Source organism: Setaria italica, chromosome V, assembly GCF_000263155.2.
Source record: "Setaria italica strain Yugu1 chromosome V, Setaria_italica_v2.0, whole genome shotgun sequence".
Taxonomy (NCBI): domain Eukaryota; kingdom Viridiplantae; phylum Streptophyta; class Magnoliopsida; order Poales; family Poaceae; genus Setaria; species Setaria italica.
The window spans coordinates 26,171,979-26,192,526 of record NC_028454.1 but is presented as its reverse complement, the minus strand read 5'-3'; the positions used below and the strand labels follow the sequence as shown (position 1 = coordinate 26,192,526).

General features: G+C 51.2%; 1 protein-coding gene across 1 annotated transcript; it reads left to right on the top strand.

Moving 5' to 3' along the window:
* The first annotated feature begins 12,674 nt into the window (after positions 1–12,674).
* LOC101763537 (glucan endo-1,3-beta-glucosidase 3) lies at positions 12,675–14,923 on the top strand. Its single transcript, XM_004968936.2, has 4 exons — positions 12,675–12,783; positions 12,872–14,164; positions 14,252–14,506; positions 14,626–14,923. The coding sequence occupies exons 1-4, from the start codon at positions 12,711–12,713 to the stop codon at positions 14,658–14,660; spliced, it is 1,656 nt and encodes a 551-aa protein (XP_004968993.1). The 5' UTR covers positions 12,675–12,710; the 3' UTR covers positions 14,661–14,923.
* The last annotated feature ends 5,625 nt before the right edge of the window (positions 14,924–20,548 follow it).

The window sequence follows — 20,548 nt, the reverse complement described above, 5'->3', positions numbered from 1 at the left end:
GTGTAATCTTCATCCTCCTCCTCGCCATCTTCCATTACGACCCCTAGTTCACCGTGCTTGGTCCAAACCAAATAGTTAGGCATGAAACCGTATTTAAACAAGTGGCTGTGAATAGCTCCCTAGGAATCTGTTGAATACTCCTTCTTGTTATTGCATTGGAAGCATGGACAACATACGAACCCATTCTCTGGCTTGTTCGCTTTGTCCACTTTGAGAAAATAATGCAAGCCATCAATAAACGCCTTGCTCCGCCTGTCTGCATTATACATCCATTGCCGGTCCATCTGCATCGTATTACGCATGAAAATGGATTACACTTGACAACGGATTACGCGTGAAAATCGATTAAAGATCCAAACAACATGGTACAATACAAAAACATGAAGATCCAAATACACATATTTAAATTAAAGTTTCAAACAACATGATACAATACAACAAGCCATCCACTGGTTATTATCTAGGAGGACTTTAAGCATACTTGGACGGTGAAGACGAAGGTTCCGCTGACCCAACCTCATCCTTAGGTTTATTTGTGCCGCCTGAAATGGTAGTACTAAGTGGACGTGAAACACCCGGGACTGAGGGTGGAGCATAACGGCCACCAAAAGGAGGTTCCTGACCCGCGGCAACAGCTTCTTCATGACGTTGCTGCAAATAACGAAGCATTGCTTTTTCCAGCGTGCTCTTTTTCTTCGGCTTATGCTGAGGGCCAACTATGATTTTCCCCTTGCCGAAATAGGAACCACGATCGCCCCCACCATCGCCACTTCCTCCAGTAGCAGAAGCCATCTATGTACAAAAATTATTACCTTAACACTGCATAAGTTGTTGAACTTGAAGACCGTGATCATCTTGCGAACATGTCCTCAACTGGGCGGCACCGCACTTCGTCATGAAAGAGGTTAGATGCTACGGAAAAGGGGACACGGTCACGATGTCCGTATCCACTCTTTCTCGTAGAATCGAACCTCCTTCTTTACATACGTTGCTGCTCGGCGGAGAACATCATCGCAGAGATGAACACGGTATGCAAGTTCAACAAGTATGGATTTGAAAAACCATATTAAATTTGATAAGATAAACCGTCTAGACAAGGTAGCATCATTCTTAAACCACTGCAATAATGCATACTATATATATGACACATTAATCTCCCTCACATTCTAGCTCAAAATACCTCTCTATTTTTCTACTTCATCATCACATTCTAGCAAATAATCTTTCCATCTCCAAAGCATAAATCAAAGCATAACACGAGGATGAAGTAGCAAACCTTCACAACACTTGTGTTGGCTGAGTGAAATTCCCACGAAAATGAGGGAAAAAACTTCGGGCAGCACCTCCCTTGCTTTGGCACCACCAGAGAGTAGGTGAAGCTCAGCTCTCTTTGTCAATGTGCTGGACTGGCTCGGGCTGGAGGAGGAAGAAAGTCCTCTGTCTTGGCCGTATATAATGGGGATGAGTTTTTATCCCGGTTAAAAACTTCAACTGAGACAAAAAGGAACACCTTTTGTCCCGGTTGAAAGTTTAGTCCCGGTTGGAAGCTCCAACCGGGACAAAAGGGACACCCTTTTATCCCGGTTGGAAGCTCCAACCGGGACTAAACTTTTTATCCCGGTTGGAACCTCCAACCGGGATAAAAGGGTGCCGCCACCGACAGCCCTCCACTAGCCGTTGCAACCGGGACTAAAGGGGGGCCTTTAGTCCCAGTTGCAATTACCAACCAGGACTAACTCTCCCCTGCATTTTTGCCTACCGTGGCGCACCTCCTTTTATCCCGGGCCAACTTTAAACCGGGACAAAAGGGGGCGCATCGAAAGCCAATTCTCTACTAGTGCATGTAATTCTTACTATAATTTGATTGGCCTGAGATGATAATTACGACGGAGAGTTATTATAATAACAAGACTGATTTAACATGAAATACTTACAATTTTTTTTGAACGAAAGGGCACGAGAGTGTGCCTATTTCATTGATAAAGATGGGTACAGCCGGCTAACCGGACAGAAAAAGAAAACGAAGAAAGACAGAAAAGGAAGAAAGGACACACAGGGTATTATGTACACTCAAGAAGGCCCGCTAGGTCTCTTGCACCCGTTGCTATCCAAAGATTGGCTGGAGATTTGATTTTCGCCATTAGCGATGCCACCATAGAACCATGATGATGGAAGATTCTAGAGTTTCGCTCGTTCCATATCTCCCACATAATAAGGAGAGTGAGGCTTCTGGTCGCTTTACGCGAGATTCATGTTGCAGATGTGATATTGGTCCACCATTCTATGGCCGTTGTGCTGTGTTTCCATTGATCAGGGTGCAGATTTCCGTGTGGTAGCCATTGGGCCACAAGCTTCCAAATTCGTTTTGTGTACCTGCATTCGGCTAGTAGGTGATGCGCAGTCTCCATTGTGCATCGGCATAGGGTGCAAGTTGGTGTGTGGTTCCATCCACGTTTTGCTAATCTGTCCGAAGTCCAGACCCTGTTTTGGAGAATTAGCCAGGCAAAAACTTTGCATTTTGGTGGTGCCCAAGCTAGCCATACAGTTGACAGGTTAGTCGTCTTCACACCACCTAGGAATTGCGCCTTGTAAGCTGAAGCCGTAGTGTACTGACCGCTCTGGATGAATTTCCAAGTAATTCTGTCTTCCTGGCTCGGATTTAGCTTGTACTGTTGGATCAGAGGCCACAGTGTTATGAATTCGTTCAGGTGGGTGCTTGTGAAGCCTGTTGTATGTTGAAGGTCTCTGATCCACGCATTATTGTGGAGCGCTTTGTGCACCGTCTTCGTTTTCCTTTTTGTTTTTGCGTAGAGGTGTGGGGCGATGTCCTTTGGTCGACGGCCTGCTATCCACGCGTCCTGCCAGAAACGTGTTTTATCCCCATTACCGAGGTGGATCGTCGTGCATGCGGCGAAGAGCAGTCTATCTCGGTCGTCACACGATGTTTCTATTTCGACCCATGTCTTGTCCGGAGAAGCCCATTCATACCATAGCCGTCTGATACGGAGCGCCCTCGCGAATTTATCAAGGTCCAGGATTCCCACGCCGCCTTGCTCTTTCGGTAAGGTTTTCCTTGTCCAATTAATCTTGCATTCCCCCCCGTAAGGTCCTTGTCTCCCGCCCATAGAAAATGTTTTCTTATTTTGTCGATCTCCTCCAGTACTTCTTTGGGCATTTTGAGAGCCGTCAATGTGTAGACGGGTTGTAAGGATAAGACTAATTTTGTGAGGCATAGCCGGCCAGCCTGTGTGAGGTTCCTTCCCTTCCACTTTGACAGTTTGCTCGCCACTTTGTCGATCATTGGCTAGAAATATATTTGTCGTAGTCGTGTGACCGTTAGAGGGAGGCCCAGATACTTTATCGGGAAATTCCTTTGCTTGACTGGGAGGTTGCGGAGCGCTTCTTGAATATTAGTGTTAGTGCACCTTATCGGTGTGATGCTTGTTTTTTGGATGTTTGTCTTGAGGCCGGTCGCTTCTCCAAAATTTTGCAACAGGTTCTTCAAATTTGTGACATCTCGTGTGGTAGGTTTAATGAAGATCACCGCGTCATCGGCGTACATGGATGTTCTCATTCGTGATGCTCGGTTATTCAGTTTCTGGAGTAGGCCCTTTTACGTGGCGGCCGTGAGCAGGCATTGCAGTGGGTCTATTGCTAGGATGAAAAGAAGCGGTGAGAGCGGGTCCCCTTGTCGAAGTCCTCTTCCATGTTGTATGTGTTCCAGGGGAATTCCATTCAGTAAAATTCGTGATGTTGGTGTGGTCAGGATAGCTGCGATCCAGTCCCTCCATTTTTGTGGGAATCCTCTGTGTTGCGTCATCGTGAGGAGGTAGTCCCATCGTACTGAGTCGAAAGCCTTGGATATGTCGAGTTTCATAAGCAGGGTAGGTTGTTTGCGTCTGTGGAAGCGGCGTGCCAGGTTTTGTACGTAGAGGAATTTATCGTGGATGCTTCTTCCTTTGATGAAAGCGCTTTGGCATGGTGAGATTAGTTGGTTCATGAATGGGGCTAGTCACAGGGCTAAGGTCTTTGTTATGATCTTTGCAATGGCATGGATCGGGCTGATGGGTCTGAAATTCGCGATGTCCTCTGCCCCTTCTTTTTTGGGGATTAGGATGATTATGGCCTTGTTTAGTAGGTTTAAGTCTGCGCAGCGAGAGTTGTATAGGGAATTGATTGCCGCCATGAGGTCGCATTTGATCATCTTCCAGCAGGTGGTGAAGAAGAGGCATGTGTATCCGTCCGGTCCCGATGCTTTGTTTTTTGGCATCTGTGAGATAGCCCGCCAGACTTCGTCTTCCGTAAATGGGTTATCAAGCGAAGATAGGTCAACGGCCAGCAAATTTAGTGTTGTCCAGTTTAAGTCGAGCGTTCTTATCGGCGTTCCCGCATAACATGTTGAAAATGGTCTTGCATGACTTGTTGTTTGTCATTATGGGAAAAGACCCAGCCATTATCCTGACGTAGTCTTTGTATGAAGTTCTTTCTCCTTCTACAATTTGCCTTTAGATGGAAGAATTTTGTGTTGGCATCTCCTTCTTTTAGGTATGTGACTCTGGAGCACTGCTTTTTCCTGGCCCTCTCAATGACCGCCCATCCCATGAGTCTCTATTTTAGTTTTCCCCTTAGCCTCATTTCTGTCACGGACAGTGCCTTGATATCCTGTGCCTCATCTAGGCGTAATATTACCTCCTGAGCCATATGCATCTTCATTCTTGCGTCAGATAGCATTGACCTGCTCCAATGTTTTAGCGCCTTTGACGTCTCATAGAGTTTATGGCCCAACCTGTGGAAAGGTTCCGTATGGTGTGTCGGGGTATTCCAAGTTGTGGAAACCACCTGTTTAAAGTTTGGCAATCGTACCCAGAAGTTTTCGAATTTGAAGGTTGTAGGGCGTCTGAGGGTGGCATGGTTGGTTATTAGCAGGGGGCAGTGGTCCGAGTGGGATGATGACAGCGCATGTAGGAGGCAAGTGTCGAATTGGAGGTCCCAGCTTTGGTTGCAAAACACTCTGTCAAGGCGAACAAGCGTTGGTGTCCTACGTTCATTGCTCCATGTGAATCTTCTATTTTGTAGGCTTATCTCCTTTAGGCCACAGTAATTGATGGCATTTCTGAACCTATTCATAAGTCTCTGGTTGAGGTTCGTATTATTTTTATCTCTTGCGCGGTAGATCAAGTTGAAGTCCCCTAGAATTATCCATTTTGTGTCATCAGATGGTTTTAACATCCGCATATGTCGTAGGAAGGCTTCTTTTTCGGTTCGTCGCGCCGGGCCGTATACCGTGGTTAGTGTGAAGGTTGTCATGCAATGTCGAATTGTTACCTCTGCCGAGATTGATTATCGACCAATTGTTACATTCTGAATTTGTACTGCCGTGTCATTCCAGAGCAGGAGGATCCCTACTTTCGTGCCTATCGCCAGTTTATACGCAAAGCAGTTTAATTTGTAGGATCCCAGGAAGGTAGCCAGGGTGGAGTCTATCGCTTGTAATTTTGTCTCTTGTATGCACGCGATTTGGCACGGCGTCGAGTTCATCATATCGTGTACGATTAGACAGCGTGCTGCCACGTTTAGCCCTCGAACATTCCACGATAGAATATCTAGGTTGCCGTATGACATGATGCAGTGATTTGACTCTTGTGATGTAGGCTGCTATGTTCATATGGGCGTTCGTATTCGTTGGCAGTTATGTATACGTTGTCGTCTGCAGTTGTTATTCGCGGCATTAGTTTGACGTGGGCAGAAGGCCCTCCTAATTGCATAGCGGTTCGTGGGTTCATGGTACACATAGTTGCCCGAAGGTTGAAGCCAGCAGGGCGTGCATGGTTAAAAGCCCGAAGGTCGCAGCCAGCAGGGCTTTGGAGTACAGGTGATGATACAGACGAAATAACAAAATACATATAGTGCCGGTGGACGCTCGAAGTTGCTGTCGCGGCTCTAAGCTGTGGAGTCCCCATTAACCTGCTGTAGCTCCGCCGCAGCCGTGTCTGCATGATTCAGCAGGGCTTCCCCTAGCATGTCCGCGCCTTCGTCGTCAAGGCCAAAGATGGCCGTCAGGGCTGCCACAATGTTCTCAAGGAGGGGTCCCTGGAACATGGACAGGAAGTCACGGAGGATCTCATCGATAGGTTCCATCTCGTCGTTGGTTAGTCCCAGCTTGCGCCATAAATTCCTTTGCGCCTTCTCGGTCGCCGGGATGAGTGGCTTCTTTGCCAGCCGTGCACTTCTTCTGACCGCCGCCATGTCGTAGGTGTGACGTTGGTGTTGGAGACGCAGCCCAGGCTCGTGGAGCAGTGGCGGAGGAGGAGTGCGGAAGAGAGAATTTATCTCTCTCAGATCCTGCTCTCCGTCGCCCATCCCAATCTGTTGGGTCACCTGGCCAGTAGGCACCGTGATGCCTTTGCCAGCTGTGGGCTCGGTTGGCCGGGCGGCACCTGCCAGCAGGCCCGCTCGAGCCCTCCCCCCTCCCGCTGCCTCGGTCGCTTGGGCCGGAGACACAGTGACGAGCGGGGAGAGGGCTGGTGAGGCCCCCTGAACTGATGGGCGAGATGTGCCTTCGTGGATCGTTGCCTGGCCAGACGAGTGGGCCGGCAGGCGGCCCAGCAGGGGAGAGAGGCCCAATGAGGCTCCCGCCCCGTCAGGCTGCCACCGTACGCCGTAGCCCGGCCAACAGGCGAATGGGCCGTTCGGCGGCCCAGCTGGGGAGGGGTGTGCGCCGCCTGTGTTGCCGTCATCTGGGCCGGTGGCCCGACAGCAGTTGGCCCAGGCAGCTGGCCGTCGTCACCGCCCGCAGCCGCAGCCTGCTTGAGGTCGATGCAAATGGCGTCCAACGCTCGTTCGACGTCGGCCACAGTCGGCGGTGGTGGCACCGGGAGGAGGGCCGCCCGCAGAGTGCCGAAGACTTGTGGCAGCGGGATGGGCGCGGACCAGGCTTTTTCCCTCGAGCAGGTGTCGTCGAAGCCAAGGCGATCGGCGAGCCAGGAGATCTTGCGGACGAAGTCGTCGGCATGAGGCTCCCTGTTCCTGGAGTGGAGAGTAAGACGGTTAGTTGTAGTTGTTACCTGGTCATGTGTCTTCATCGCGGTCGCCTGGGCTAGGAACATAGCCCGGAGCTGAGACGGGTCATGGCTGTTCAGTTCCTGTGCGCCCAATGCGTGGTGCCGTCCCTGCGGCGGTGCATAGCTGCGGTGTGGTGGGGATATGGAGTGGTCGCGATGAACAGCTTCCATGCAGCCCCAGTAGGCGTCGCCATATTTGCGCCCGTGGCCTGGATGATCGTAGTCGCGGTGGTCATCGTCGTCGTCGTTGTCCCTGCACCGAAGCGGCCAGACAAAGTCGCACTTGCAAGGTTGTCAAGCCGCCCGGTGCTTGACGCGGGTCCTATCCTCCTGGCGAGCATGTCGTCCACGCTCGCGTCCGCCATCGGCAGCGTCGTCTTCTCCAGTTGCGCCGCGCCCGGTGCCAATGGCACCATAGGCGCCGCTCCTTCCTCGTCGCTGATCTTCGGGCCTCCTGTCACCGTGGTCGTCATGGCTCCGGAGTTCGGGTTCCCGTGGCGGTCGAGGGAGCCTAGCCGGGAAGCGCGACCTTGCATCCGATGGAGCACCATCGACGAGGCCATATCGCCATTCATACCTGCGCCGGATCGGGGTGACGTTCTCTAGGTTGTTGATAGCTTGCTGGAGGTTGCGCGCAGCCGCCGTGTAGTCCTCCAGTAGGGGCATATGGATGAAGACCTCGTAGCGAGCTCCTTGCTTCTAGGATGTGAGGGGAGGTTCGACCGACACAGAGAAGGTGGAGGATTTGGTCGTTGGACTGTGGATGAAGGCGAGCCAGACCTTCTTCAGGATCTCGCTTGGGTCCGCCGTCCACGCCCAGAGCTCAATGTGCCTAGAGTTCGCCGGCTAGACGAGGTCGGTGACGATGTGCTGCAGAGCACACTTGTGGCCGATGACGCGCTCGACGATCTCCGGCATCCAAGCGTGGCACAGGATGCCGTCGAGGCAGAGCCGTACCTTGTAGAAGATGCGGAAGCCGAGGGCGTGGGTGAGGCTGCACCACGGGCGAAGGCAGATGTCGATGCCCCCGCTAGTGAAGCGTCCCGCGCTGTCGAAGCGGATGAGGTAAGGCTCGGGTTGGTGCAACGTGACGTTGACGTCGTCGGGGCGCAGCTGGAGCTCCCTGCAGATGAGCCCTGCGATGTCCCGAGCTCCAGCACCCGGTGGCAGGTGCAGCGCCCAAGGGACGAGAGCGCAGGCCTCCCATTCCCTCGCGACGTGCTCGAGGTGGAAGGAGTCGGAGACGAAGAACGTTTCAACCTCCGGCCGCATGTGGGGGTCGCCAATGGCCATGCTGCTGGCTGCCTTGCGGCTCGACGGCGGCTAAAGGGAGGCAGAGGTGGGCGAGGTGTGTGATGGGGTGGCAAGTGGTGTGTAGTTGCGTGGGCGGGCTGCAAGTTTGGGGCGTGGCGCAGCGGAGACGGGGTGGCGGCCGGCGGGGGCTTTGGGGCGGAGAGCAGAGGAGGCGACGGAGGATCTTGCTTTGCAGTTGCGCTCCTTGTGGCCGAAGTGGCGGCAGCGGAAGCAGCGCACCGGGTCTCAGCACGACGTAGCTCGGTGGTCAGTCGCAAGGCAGATGAAGCAGAGCCCCACAGTTACTCGGTTGAAGGCGAGCAGAGCATTTGTTGGTGGCTTCCTTGAAGAGCTTCTGTAGCGGCGGTCACCTCCGCCGTCGCGTCGCGGCTTCTCAGGCGGCGCACGCGGCCGCGCCCTGCGGCGTGTCACTGGCTGCCATTCCTGTTGCTAAGCTAGAAGCCGCGTCAGATGTCCCAGTGTCGTGCCGCTCTTGGCCCCGGCCCAGCACGCCGTTGATGCCATAGCGTGATGAATGCGCCGCGGAGCAGTCGCATCACCGGAGTTACTGCTTCGTCCTCTGGCAGGGGCACAGAGATCTTCTTTGATGCGGTGGGCGGGTGGGCTGGTGGAGGAATTAAAGGCCACTCCTTTGACGACCTCCGCGTAGGGCAAACTTCTAGCAGGGTGGCGCTCCAGGGCCTCTGGCACCAGATCCGCCGCTGGAGGCCGCAGATCGGGTGATTGGACGCGCGGATCTGGTTAATCCGGCACCCAATTGTCGTCGAGGGGCGTCGGCCGGCCATCGCGAGGAGGTGATGGCGAGGATGGGAAGAAGAACTTCTCCCAGGAGGACCGCGCGCGCGGGGAGGTTGGAGGTGGGGGGCACGGCTGCTGGGGTGGCTGGCGAGGTGGGGATGTGTGGGGAGGCGTAGGGGCGAAGGGGCTCGCGTCGTTGCCGGTGAGGGGTGGGGCGGCGATGGAGGGGCGACGGGTCCTGTCTGAAGTTTTCAAATACTTACAATAGTTCGATTGACTCGAGACATAATCTGAATGGCGAGCTACCAATTTCTTGCACATTCTTTCTGGACGTACACATGCAAGATCTTGTATACAGACCATGTTCATGTATTCTCGTAACTCGTTCACTTCCTTGCCTGAAATTGTGGACTCGAATTCCAGTAATCAAAATGAACTAAACAACGTGAATTAATTACGTGGTCGTATCTTGTATTTTGAACGGAGAACCTGGTTGAAATCTTGACCAGATCGGAAGTTTAATCCCCCGCGTTGATTATAACTTAATGGCGGCCCTCACACTGATTATAGTAATGACCTGCGCCTCCTCACCCTCGGCTCGCTCGCTCGGTGGTGGCTCGCGTATAGGCCGAGACGGCAGCAACGCGTGGACCCTGGTGATGGCCTATCATATTGTGCCAGCCTAACTATAGAATAATTATTTTATAGCCGGCCACGAAGTACACTGCAACACTTATTCGGTGCCCGAGCCACCCCTCCGACCGCTCTGCGCTGCAGGCACCGCTCCCCATCGCGCGCCCTCCGTTCCTCGCCCGGTTTTTTCACGCCCCCTCCCTCCGGTTCTCATCGTTTTTTTCCCTCCGCGTGCGTGCGAGGGAGGTTCCAACGAGGTAGGTCCGTGGGTCCAAATAATTCATGCGTGGCCACGTCCCAGATAATTCACCTCGGTCCCGCAGAGCCTCCAACACCGTACCTATGACCTACAATAAAATTTTTGATGATTTTCTACCAAGTGACCGTCTAACGTGGCCTAAAAAAGTGACAATCTAACTGTTGTTCCTTTGTTTGTACCGGAACTTTCTTGCTTTCCATTTGAAAGTTGTTGTTGAAGGGTTTGGGATAGACAGGGACTCAAGCTGACGTCGAAGATGGGTGCGAGCAGTGGGGATATGCGGTGCCGGAAGGGAAGCAACCAAGATAAGAAGGCAAGATTGCGGTGGTTTAACATGTAGAACATGGAGCGTGTCGGTCTGAGGGAGGCTCACAAGTAGCCCATCTCAATGTTCTACTCCACTCTCAATCCCATAGCGCATAATATAAATTTGTTGCGCTAAACAATATGTAGGACCCAGTTGTTCATGCGTTCTTATATGATTTTATCTTTCCACTATTTTACCACATAAATAAAATTTTGAAATGATGTGATTTCAAGCAGGAAAAAACCAAATAAAATATTGAAAAATTCAAGTACTTACCTCCCCATCAGGGGATTGAGATTTTGCATATCATTCAGTCAATAAAAGAATTTCGATCTTAAAGAAAAACAAAATTGACATACACATATTTTGGTCAACCTTTGACCAATACATTCCATCTTTAAAGAAGAAAAAAGATCCTTCTTCAAGAAAACAAGCTCCAAACATACATTTGATCCAAACTAGAAACTAGGCCTTGCTGTAAAAGAGCCAATTTTCCACACTATCAGGGAATCCGCTAGACTTTAGAGTTAATGAACATCTGATGCTATCTACGAGAAGACATTGTATATATCACGCAAAATACGCCATGGGGCTCGCTGTTTTTCTGTGTCATGTGGCACAGGTGAATATGGGACTCAATGGCCGCCACCATCGGCAATGCTATAGCTAGAGTCACCGTGGGTTGAGGGCAATCTTGGTGAAACCTTGCCAAAATATCTTCTTAGTTTTCTAGCCTAGTTTAGTCGGTCTATATCAGCTCATATGGTTCTGATGTGATCAGGTTTAAAGACTGGATCCTTCCACCGTCAAGATATGCATTCAGTGTTCATTGTATCAATTATGTTTCTTCAAGTGCAACATTTCCTTATCAACTTGTGATAGTAAGTAGTTTGTATCTTTGTTTTCTGTGTATTATCAGTTTGCTTCTTCAATCATCTAGCTTATTGACCCGTGCTATTGACCTAGTGCTACATTGACCCGTGCTATTGCGGTTAAGCTATTGTGCATGTACAAATGTCAACAACTGATAGAACAAGTAATTTCACCATTTGAACAATTCAAAATATACCACAAAATCTCCAAAATAATGCTGAAACTATGAGAGGAACACTCTAAAACATACCGTGGAACATCTCCTGTGAGACAATAGAATCTAAAAAGGAAATCTACAAGGGATGATTGAGTTTTAGTTTTGGAATAATGAGATTCAACTGTTGAAACAATCTAACGCATACCGTGGAATATCTCACTAAACAGTACCATCTGTAATTGTAAAATGTATAAGAATGATTGTGTTGTGCTAGTGGAACAACAAAATTGCACCAAGGGAACCATCTAAAACACATATGTACCTTGGACTAGAAGAAGTACCAAGTTAACAAACAATGGGAAGGTCGTCTAGACTTACGAATAAACAATGTTTTTAAGGTTAAAATTAGAGACATACTTGACTCTTATTCCGACTTATGTCAGGTCATCAAAGCACATTCATGTTTTGTGCGCCCACTACACACACTAGATATTTTGCAGGGACTCTAAACCCTCATGCTATGGTGGCACTATTTTATGCGCTCAACCAACGTGAATGGGAGGAAATACCTTGAATATTTTGGCTACACCTACACTTCAGTGGTATATATATATGCCATGGTGCATTAAGTTATTTTATGATGAAGTGTATACTTTTCAGTGATATTTTGGTGTTTTTTGGTTTGATTTCCACGTTTGATTGCGTTTATTTCTCGTGTTTTTTAAGCTGCACAGGTGACGAAGTGGCTGCGGATTAGAGGCCACGCATATGGTACAGAGCACCCAAGGCCGAAGTGGGCTGGATGGGACGCACGGCGAAGTGGGTTGGGCGGGGTTCAATCAACCCCACCGTGCATGTGGCCGGGCATTCATTTAATTTGTGCGCAACAGACCTGCAGATAGCTCGTGGCTGTCCACGTCAGACGTGCACGAGCGCGAGGCGCATGCAGATCTCCCAGCGAACCATGCAGGGTGGAATGTACTTCGTTCCATAGTGGCAGGGCGGCATCGCAGGGCGTGGCAAAACAGGTACTAGCTCATGGCGCGCGACACTGCATAAGCTGGACCACGACCTGTTAGCCTAGCTTCGTCAATGGAGGATTGGTGACGCACTGACGCAGTTACTAGCAGGTTTGAAGGCAGTTACCAATTTACCATTGATGGACGAGCTGTTGGTTGCCGCTGTCGCCGGCGGGATGAGGCCACCGAGCAGTGCGTACCGAACACAAAAGTTAGCACTCACTTGCTCCGCAGCCGCCGCCACGGGACCCGCCACCATGCATGCAGCACTGACCTTAGGCTATAAATTCCCACGCATCCCGTGGTTCATCGTCACACACTCGGCCTCGCTCCAAGGTCCTGAGCAGTCATGGCGCTCGCTCGCTTCCTTGTTGTCCTCCTCGGCGCGGCATTGGCGTCGCTGCTCCTCTCCTCCTGTGCAGGTATAATGCCGCGCACAAAGACTGCCGCTGTTAACGTTGGTGATATTAAGCGACAACTAATAATGTTTCTGCTTCTTGTACACTGCAGATGCGTCCGAGGTGGGCGTGAGCTATGGGAGGGTGGCGAACGACCTGCCGGACCCGGCGAAGGTGACGCAGCTGCTCAAGGACAACGGCATCACCATGGTCAGGATATACGACGCCAAACAGGAGGTGCTGAGGTCGCTGGCCAACACCGGGATAAAGGTGATGGTGATGGTGCCAAACGAGAACATCGCGGAGGCGGCCAGGAACCCCTCGTACGCGCTCCAGTGGGTGCGGGACAACGTGAAGGCCTACTACCCCGCCACGCAGATCCACGGCGTCGCCGTGGGCAACGAGGTGTTCGACTCGAGGCCGGACCTGACGAGGCAGCTCGTCCCGGCCATGACCAACGTCCAGGCGGCGTTGGCGCAGCTGGGCCTCGCCGACGCCGTGAAGGTGTCCACGCCGATCGCGTTCACCGCGGTCGAGAACACGTTCCCGCCGTCCCGGGGCAGGTTCAAGGACGAAATCGCGGAGCCGGTGATGAAGCCCATGCTCCAGTTCCTGAAGAGAACCGGCTCCTACCTCACCATGAACATGTACCCGTTCTGGGCGTACTACAACCAACCACACGACATCAACCTGGACTACGCCCTGGGCAACTCCAATCCCGGCGTCCCCGACGACGACACCAGCCTCAAGTACTACAACCTCCTCGACGCCGAGCGCGACGCCGCGCACTCTGCGATGGACGATTTGGTCCCCGGCGTGAGCTTATCTCTCACGGAGACCAATTGGCCGCCGCACGGAAAACCCCATCACGGCGGCGGACACCGCGGCGGGAGGCGTTTGGAGGACGACGGCGACGGGGTGTTCACGATAGCCAACGCGCAAGCGTACGTCAATAACCTCATCAACCGCGTGCTGACCGGCAACACGGGCACCCCTCTCCGCCCCAACGCGCCATTGGACGTGTACATCTTCGCTCTCTTCAACGAGAACCAAAAGGGCGACGGGCCGGACGACATCGAGCAGAACTTTGGGCTGTTCTACCCCAACATGCAGAAGGTGTACGCGTTCAGCTTCCAAGGCAGCGGCGCGCCACCAGGAGGACAGACGGCGAGCTGGTGCGTGGCGAATGCGGCCGTGGGGGACTCGCGGCTGCAGGCGGCGCTGGACTGGGCGTGCAGCCACGGCGCGGACTGCGGCGCCATCCAGCCCGGCGCGTCGTGCTTCGAGCCCGACACCAAGCTCGCACATGCCTCGTATGCGTTCAACAGCTACTACCAGCGTAACAACAAGGCCAGCGGGTCGTGTGACTTCGCCGGCGCCGCCTCCGTCGTCTACCAGGAGCCAAGTGAGTTCCCTTTCTTGTAGATATCCAATCAGTAGCTAGTGATCTCACTGGGTATATATCTTTGTTCCCCTCTTTTTCCTGAGACAGGCATGTGCAGTGCAAAGGCAAGCTGGTGCGTGGCGAACGCGGCAGTCGGGGACGGGCGGCTGCAGGCGGCGCTGAATTGGGCGTGCAGCAACGGCGCGGACTGCAGCGACACCCAGCCCGGCGCGGCATGCTTCGAGCCCAACACCAAGGTTGCGCACGCCTCGCACGCGTTCAACAGCTATTACCAGCGTAAGCATAGGGCCAGCGGCACGTGCGACTTCGCCGGCGCCGCCTCCGTCGTCTACGAGGAGCCAAGTGAGTTAATCATACGCTCATCGAACGCCTCCTCCTGTCCGCCTACATCTCAGTTATATGTACATATACTTGATTCTTGTTTAAGAGAGATGTTAATTTGTTCCTCCCCCTGTGGACAGGGATTGGAAACTGCGCGCTTCCATCCAGGGCCTGAACTGAAGCGACAACACTGCATCCTGGAGGAGGATGCACTACCATCTTGTTACTTGGTGTCTACTCTCTATGAAACTAAGAAATAAAACCCCGGTACTTGGGAAGCTGTTCGTTCAGTCATATTCCTACTTGGTGTGAGCTACTTAGCAAGTACTGCTCTCTACGAGAGAGCGAGTATCCTAGTATATAAATCCATGGGGATCCCCCTAATGTAAATATCCTAATCACCGGAATAACAAAATCTTCACATGTGCTTTGTGTCTCTTCTACTCTGTCGATCTATGGGTCACACTGTGAAACATCATATGGTCTAAATTGACTTAGTCCTGGCTCCTCCCAATCTATTTACGCTTGGGAACCGAATGTTTTTCAGAAGGAGCATCCTTACCAAGGTAACATGCATCAATATCAAGGTTAACTGTTCTAATAGGATCATAAGTCATAACTAGCGCAAGCATTTCAAATAGTAAATTAAGCATGCATGCATAATACTCCCTCCGTCCAAAAAAGATTGTTCGTTTAGCCTTCAAAACTTGTCCCACAACAAGTGTTTATATAACTTTCAAACCATCCAACAAATATCATCATAATATCTTCTGGCTTAGTTAACGAATCGATCATTTACACCCACCATCGATGCCCGAGCCAAACTCGATAAATAAGAAAGGCTAATAGTACTGTTGGAAAATTGAGCATTGGTCCTAACCCTTAGTACCAATTTGTTTTTGCCTCGTACTAATGTGAGCATTAGTACCGGACCTAACGATCAGTCCCCGACGAGGCCCCCGCGAACCCTTTTAGTACCGGGTGGAGGTTTCACCCGGTACTAGAGATTGCATATTAGTAGCGGTTGAAGCCTCCAACCGGTACTAATGTGCTTAAGGGCCTTTAGTACTAGGTGGAGGCTTCACCCGGTACTAAATAGCACCATTTATTCTTTCTCCTGCCCGAGCCACCCACCCAGCTCGGGCTTCATCCATTCCATGGGGACCTAGGGGAGGTGCTACTTGATTTTTGACCATTTCTTGGGGATTTCACTCATTCAAATACTTTAAAGGTTAGAAGCTTCATCCTCCCTTGTTACATGGTTAGTATACTAAATTTTATGCTTTAGAGCTAGAGTAATTTGTGATTTTTAGAATAAACTACAATGGAGAAATTTTTTATTTATATGCATATTATATGTTATATATATTGAACTTTGAATGTTGATGCAATGTAATATTATTCATATATGTGTATGCACAAGATGTCTATTTATAATATTATCTCAAATGTAATATTATGAATCAAATATAACTTTATATATATTTATACATAAAGGAAACAAATACGAAATACTAATATAGAATAAAAAAATAGAAAAGAAAATAAGAAAAGAAACAGAAAAGAAAAAAGAACTTAGCACTGGCTGGTATTACCAACCGGCCTCGGCCATGCGCAACGTGGCAGCCAAATTAGATCCCCTTTAGAATCGAAATAGCAATACCGGTTGCACAACCGGTACTTAAAGGAGGGTTTGGACCCGGTACTCAAGAAAAGTTCGAACCTGCCTTCAAACTATTTGGGCCTTCCTCATAGTCGGAGTACTTAGTGCTGTTCCTCGAACCCTTGTTGGCTAAAGTTCGCACTAAACTGTCGTAAAGTAATTAAATCAAATTCAAATAAAACCCAAATAAAATACAAACTCAGTCAAAAAATTATGAAGCTAGTGCGATTGGATAATGCATCAATGAATTTAGATTAAAGGATCATAAGGAGTTGAAATTGTGGCGTTATGACCTTTCAATGTTCACCAGAATGATAATTCAAAAAAAAAGAAGAAAAAATGCAAGAATATTCCCTGAATATTTTTTAAGATTTCCTATATTAGTTTAAAATTTGAAATTTTTTATAACTAAAAATAAAGAGAGTTACAAGAAGATAGCATCACAACTTCACAAGTATCAAAATTGGTAACACACAAGTTATAATCTTAATATCACTTGGTTCATTTTCAAAGACCGTAAAAAAGATCATTATCTTAACCACTACATTCTATGCTCAATAGGCCACAATAGAAGTGACTTGCACTTTTTAAAATTAAATTTTCAATGTACAACCTCGAATCTGTGGTTCGTAATTTGTGGCAATATTTTTTTTTAGTTCTTACCTTGAAATTTCTTGCCACTATCTTGGTCCAGTTTCTTTGAGGGTCAGTTTCAAGTTCGTATTAACTGTTGTCCTAAATGGTTACTCCTTGTTCCTAATGCTAGGGGCAATTCTTTTTAGAATTTTTTTAATGAACCGCATAAGAGAGTGCGAGTTTCTATTGATATAGCAGAAAAATATAAGACTACAGTCATGGGAAGCTATAGGCAGGAAAATGAAAAGAAAAAAAACAACCTATACTCGTCCGGTTGGATTAGGACATCAACACGGGTAACACTCAACTCAAAACTGCCAAAGCCGACCGGTTGGATTGGAACCTCAACGCGGTTGCACAACTCGACTCGACAACGGCAGCCGGACCGAAAGCCTTATCGCGACGCCCACCAACATTCGCACTCTCATGTAGTCGTCGAAACCTCCTGGCCTGACCCCGCATCAACAGGGACCCGAGAGAAAACAGGCCCCACCGCACAAGGAAGGCTACTGCCATAAGGGACCCTTCGTTGTAGTGCCGCTGCAACACCACAATCCACCTGACAGAGTGATACCACCAGATCTGGACCTCTCGCAGGCTGCCTTGCAGTCGCCACCACGATAGCACAAACGCGCGAGGGCCTCACCACGCCCGCCGTTGGACTCCACCTCATTCTAGTCACCTCGAAGAAAACACCGCACGCGGGGCCTCGCCACATCCGCCACAATAGTCCATGTCACGGATCCATTTCTATTGTCACCATCAAAATGGAGGGCAATGTTGCTCCGCTTCCCAAGGTCCCCATCGAACAGCCAAATCGCTACCGCAGGCCGACTTCACCTCGTTGCTTCACCCGCGCACATAGCCTTCGTCGTTGAGATAGTAGCCAAAAAAGTCGCTTGCGTCGTCTTCTGATGATGTACCACACCGGAGTAGCCCAGCAATGTTGAGCCACCCGCCGTAGTATGCTGCAAGCCTAGTCATCCCATGGTGCCATTGCTGCAAACGCCGTCCTCCGACGCAGTCCCACGCCGCACTAACCGTTGCCAAGCAATGCTAGCCACCGCGGTTCGCTGCAAGCAGCCATCCCGACAACAATGCGATAACCCCTAGCCGCCACTAGAACTGCGATTGCCACTACGCGAGCTCAACAACCCCCATCAAGCTGACCATCCTCCACCATGCCGCGTTGCCGCCCTGCTAGCCCGTCGCGACGGGACCGCCGCCGACTCCCATGACCAACATCATCACCAGCAATGCAACAAGCCGAGTTGGGTCTCTAGAGATGACGCCTCCAAGGAGGGAACGACACCAATGGCGTCGTCGTCGCTCATCCAAAGACTGGACAGGGTTATCACCTAGAGAACCCCGTGCAGTAGGGATGGAGCACCAACATGACACCTCCAACGGGGAAAACGACGCCCTAGGGTGCCGCCGTCATCGCCACCAGCATGATCGCCGGCAAAGGCTTTCTCCCGGAGCATCCCATCCCTAGACGCTGCACACACACAGCCAAGTACTCCTAGGATCACCGCCATGGAAGCTCACCAGGGGCGGCACCACCATCGTGCCTCCTTGCACCGCGCCACCGTGCTACCTCATCTGCTTCCACTGCATGCACACACCTCGCGCTTGCCACCCCGACGCGCCACCGCCCTCAGATTCGCCGCGCTGCAAGCTCCGCGCTAGAATGCGGTGTGCATGCCACGGCCATCGCTGGGACCGCACGCCACCCTAGCCTCACCGCCACCCCGCCCTCGCCGCTGGGTCACCGCGCACCCACAATGGCCGATGCCTTCACTCCGCGGTGACGCGCTGCCAATGCGGCCCCAGGCCAGCCTTGTCGCATCAGTGCAAGCTCGCTGTGCCACGCCTACGGCTGCGAGGCCGCCTTGTTGATCTGCGGCACTCCGCCACCACCGTGGCACCCGGCCAGCCCTGCCATGCCAGCGCGAGGGTACCAGGCCGCCTTATCATGCAGCATTGCTGCACCTTTACCGCGGTCCCCGATCAGCCCTATCACGCCGGCGCCCTAGGCGACCAGGCCACCTCATCGCTCTACGCCGCCGCGCAGCCATTGCAGGCCCTGTGTCACTCCCGCATGGGGAAGCCACTGCCGCTGCGTCTGGCTACAAATCCGGTGCCGGCGTATGGCCACCGCGCCCGTGCCTCGTCCCGCACGACTCGTGCCATCACGCGTCCGCCTACCGCCAAGGAGCGTCACTATCGGCCATACATCTATGGGCCCACCAAAAGACTTGGACAGTCCTACAATACGGGGCTGTACACCGAGACGTGTCAAACATGGAGACTCTGGTGCAGGACGGCGTGGTCTACGTGGAGGACAAGAACTAGTGAGGATTAGGAAACTACTCGTAGCAATTAGAGTAGAACTCTCTAGTCGAATCCGACTAGTATTCTTGTAAACAACCCATCTGTAACCCTACCCCTAGCAATATAAGGTGAGGCAGGGACCCTATCCAAACAACATCAATCAATACAATCTAAACAACACACAGGACGTAGGTTATTACGCGACATAAGCAGCCCGAACCTATTTAAATCGTGTGTTCGAGTTCACCTTCGAGTTCTTGGTCTTTGGCAAGCCCCACGCATACAACACTACCTTGGGTACCCCTTCGGTAGGTTGTGGGGTCTAAATACCGACAGCTGGCGCACCAGGTAGGGGATCTCGCCAAAGATCCATCGGCGAACTTGATGGCTCAACTCATCATCAAGCCAACCGTCGCGTTCGAAGCAGGCGCGGCGTTTGTCTTCGGCTCCTCAGTCTGCATCGCGGACGGTGCTAGAAACTTCCACCGCCACATCGCGCCGGCCCCGGAGGAGAAGCTCTACGACATCAACCTCCATCACCAAGCTTTGGAGGATTTCATTTAAAAATTCAACGAAATTTTCGACCTCTTTTGAGGCTCGAGGGACGAGTCCGAGTATAACTCAACTTCTCCCACCAATCGAACTGGTTCCCATGCGCTGGCACTTAAGCCATCGTGCGAATCGGTCTATGATACAAGTCGATTCCCATTCGGACTCCAAAACTTGGGCACCATCTACCAAGCAAGCCTGTCCAGATCTCAATCCAACTCGGATTCGATTGAGGACCTTGACTACTACTAGGACCGGATGAGGAAACCCCTTTATCAGGGCCTGGTAATCGCATATACTCCACAAGGCAGATTCGTCTACTGGCCCAACATGAAGCCATCTGCTCTTACCAAGGACGACGAGTCACGCCTTGTTGCATACCTCGACACTCTCCCATATGAGGAGGGCACGCCTCTATCTCCCATTTACGAAGAAGACGGTCCTACAGAGATCATCACGTCAAGCTTGGCTAGTTTTTCTCCGGAGCGGGAACTACTTGCCATCATCGCTCCTTAAGAGGGCGACTGAGCAAAACAATTAGAAAGGCATCCACGACACGGGCGTCATCCAGACGACGTGTCAGTAGATGAGCTCACCGCCAACGTAGAAGGAGAAGAGATAGGAAGTCAAAGGAATCGTCGGCAAACAAGGAACGCTGCACGAGCATATCGTCGCTGCCGCCTTGAATCTGACTTACCCATCATGAACTTGGATCACGCGTTTGAAGCAGTTAAATTGCGTTATCACCATACTCCTCTCGCCACCGTCGCATCCATTGACCTGATTACTCGGGCAATGCTACAAACCAAGTATACTAGGCAACTAGCTCTATGGGCGGAGCATGCGTACGAACAACTTGATCGACAGAACCCGATCAGCTC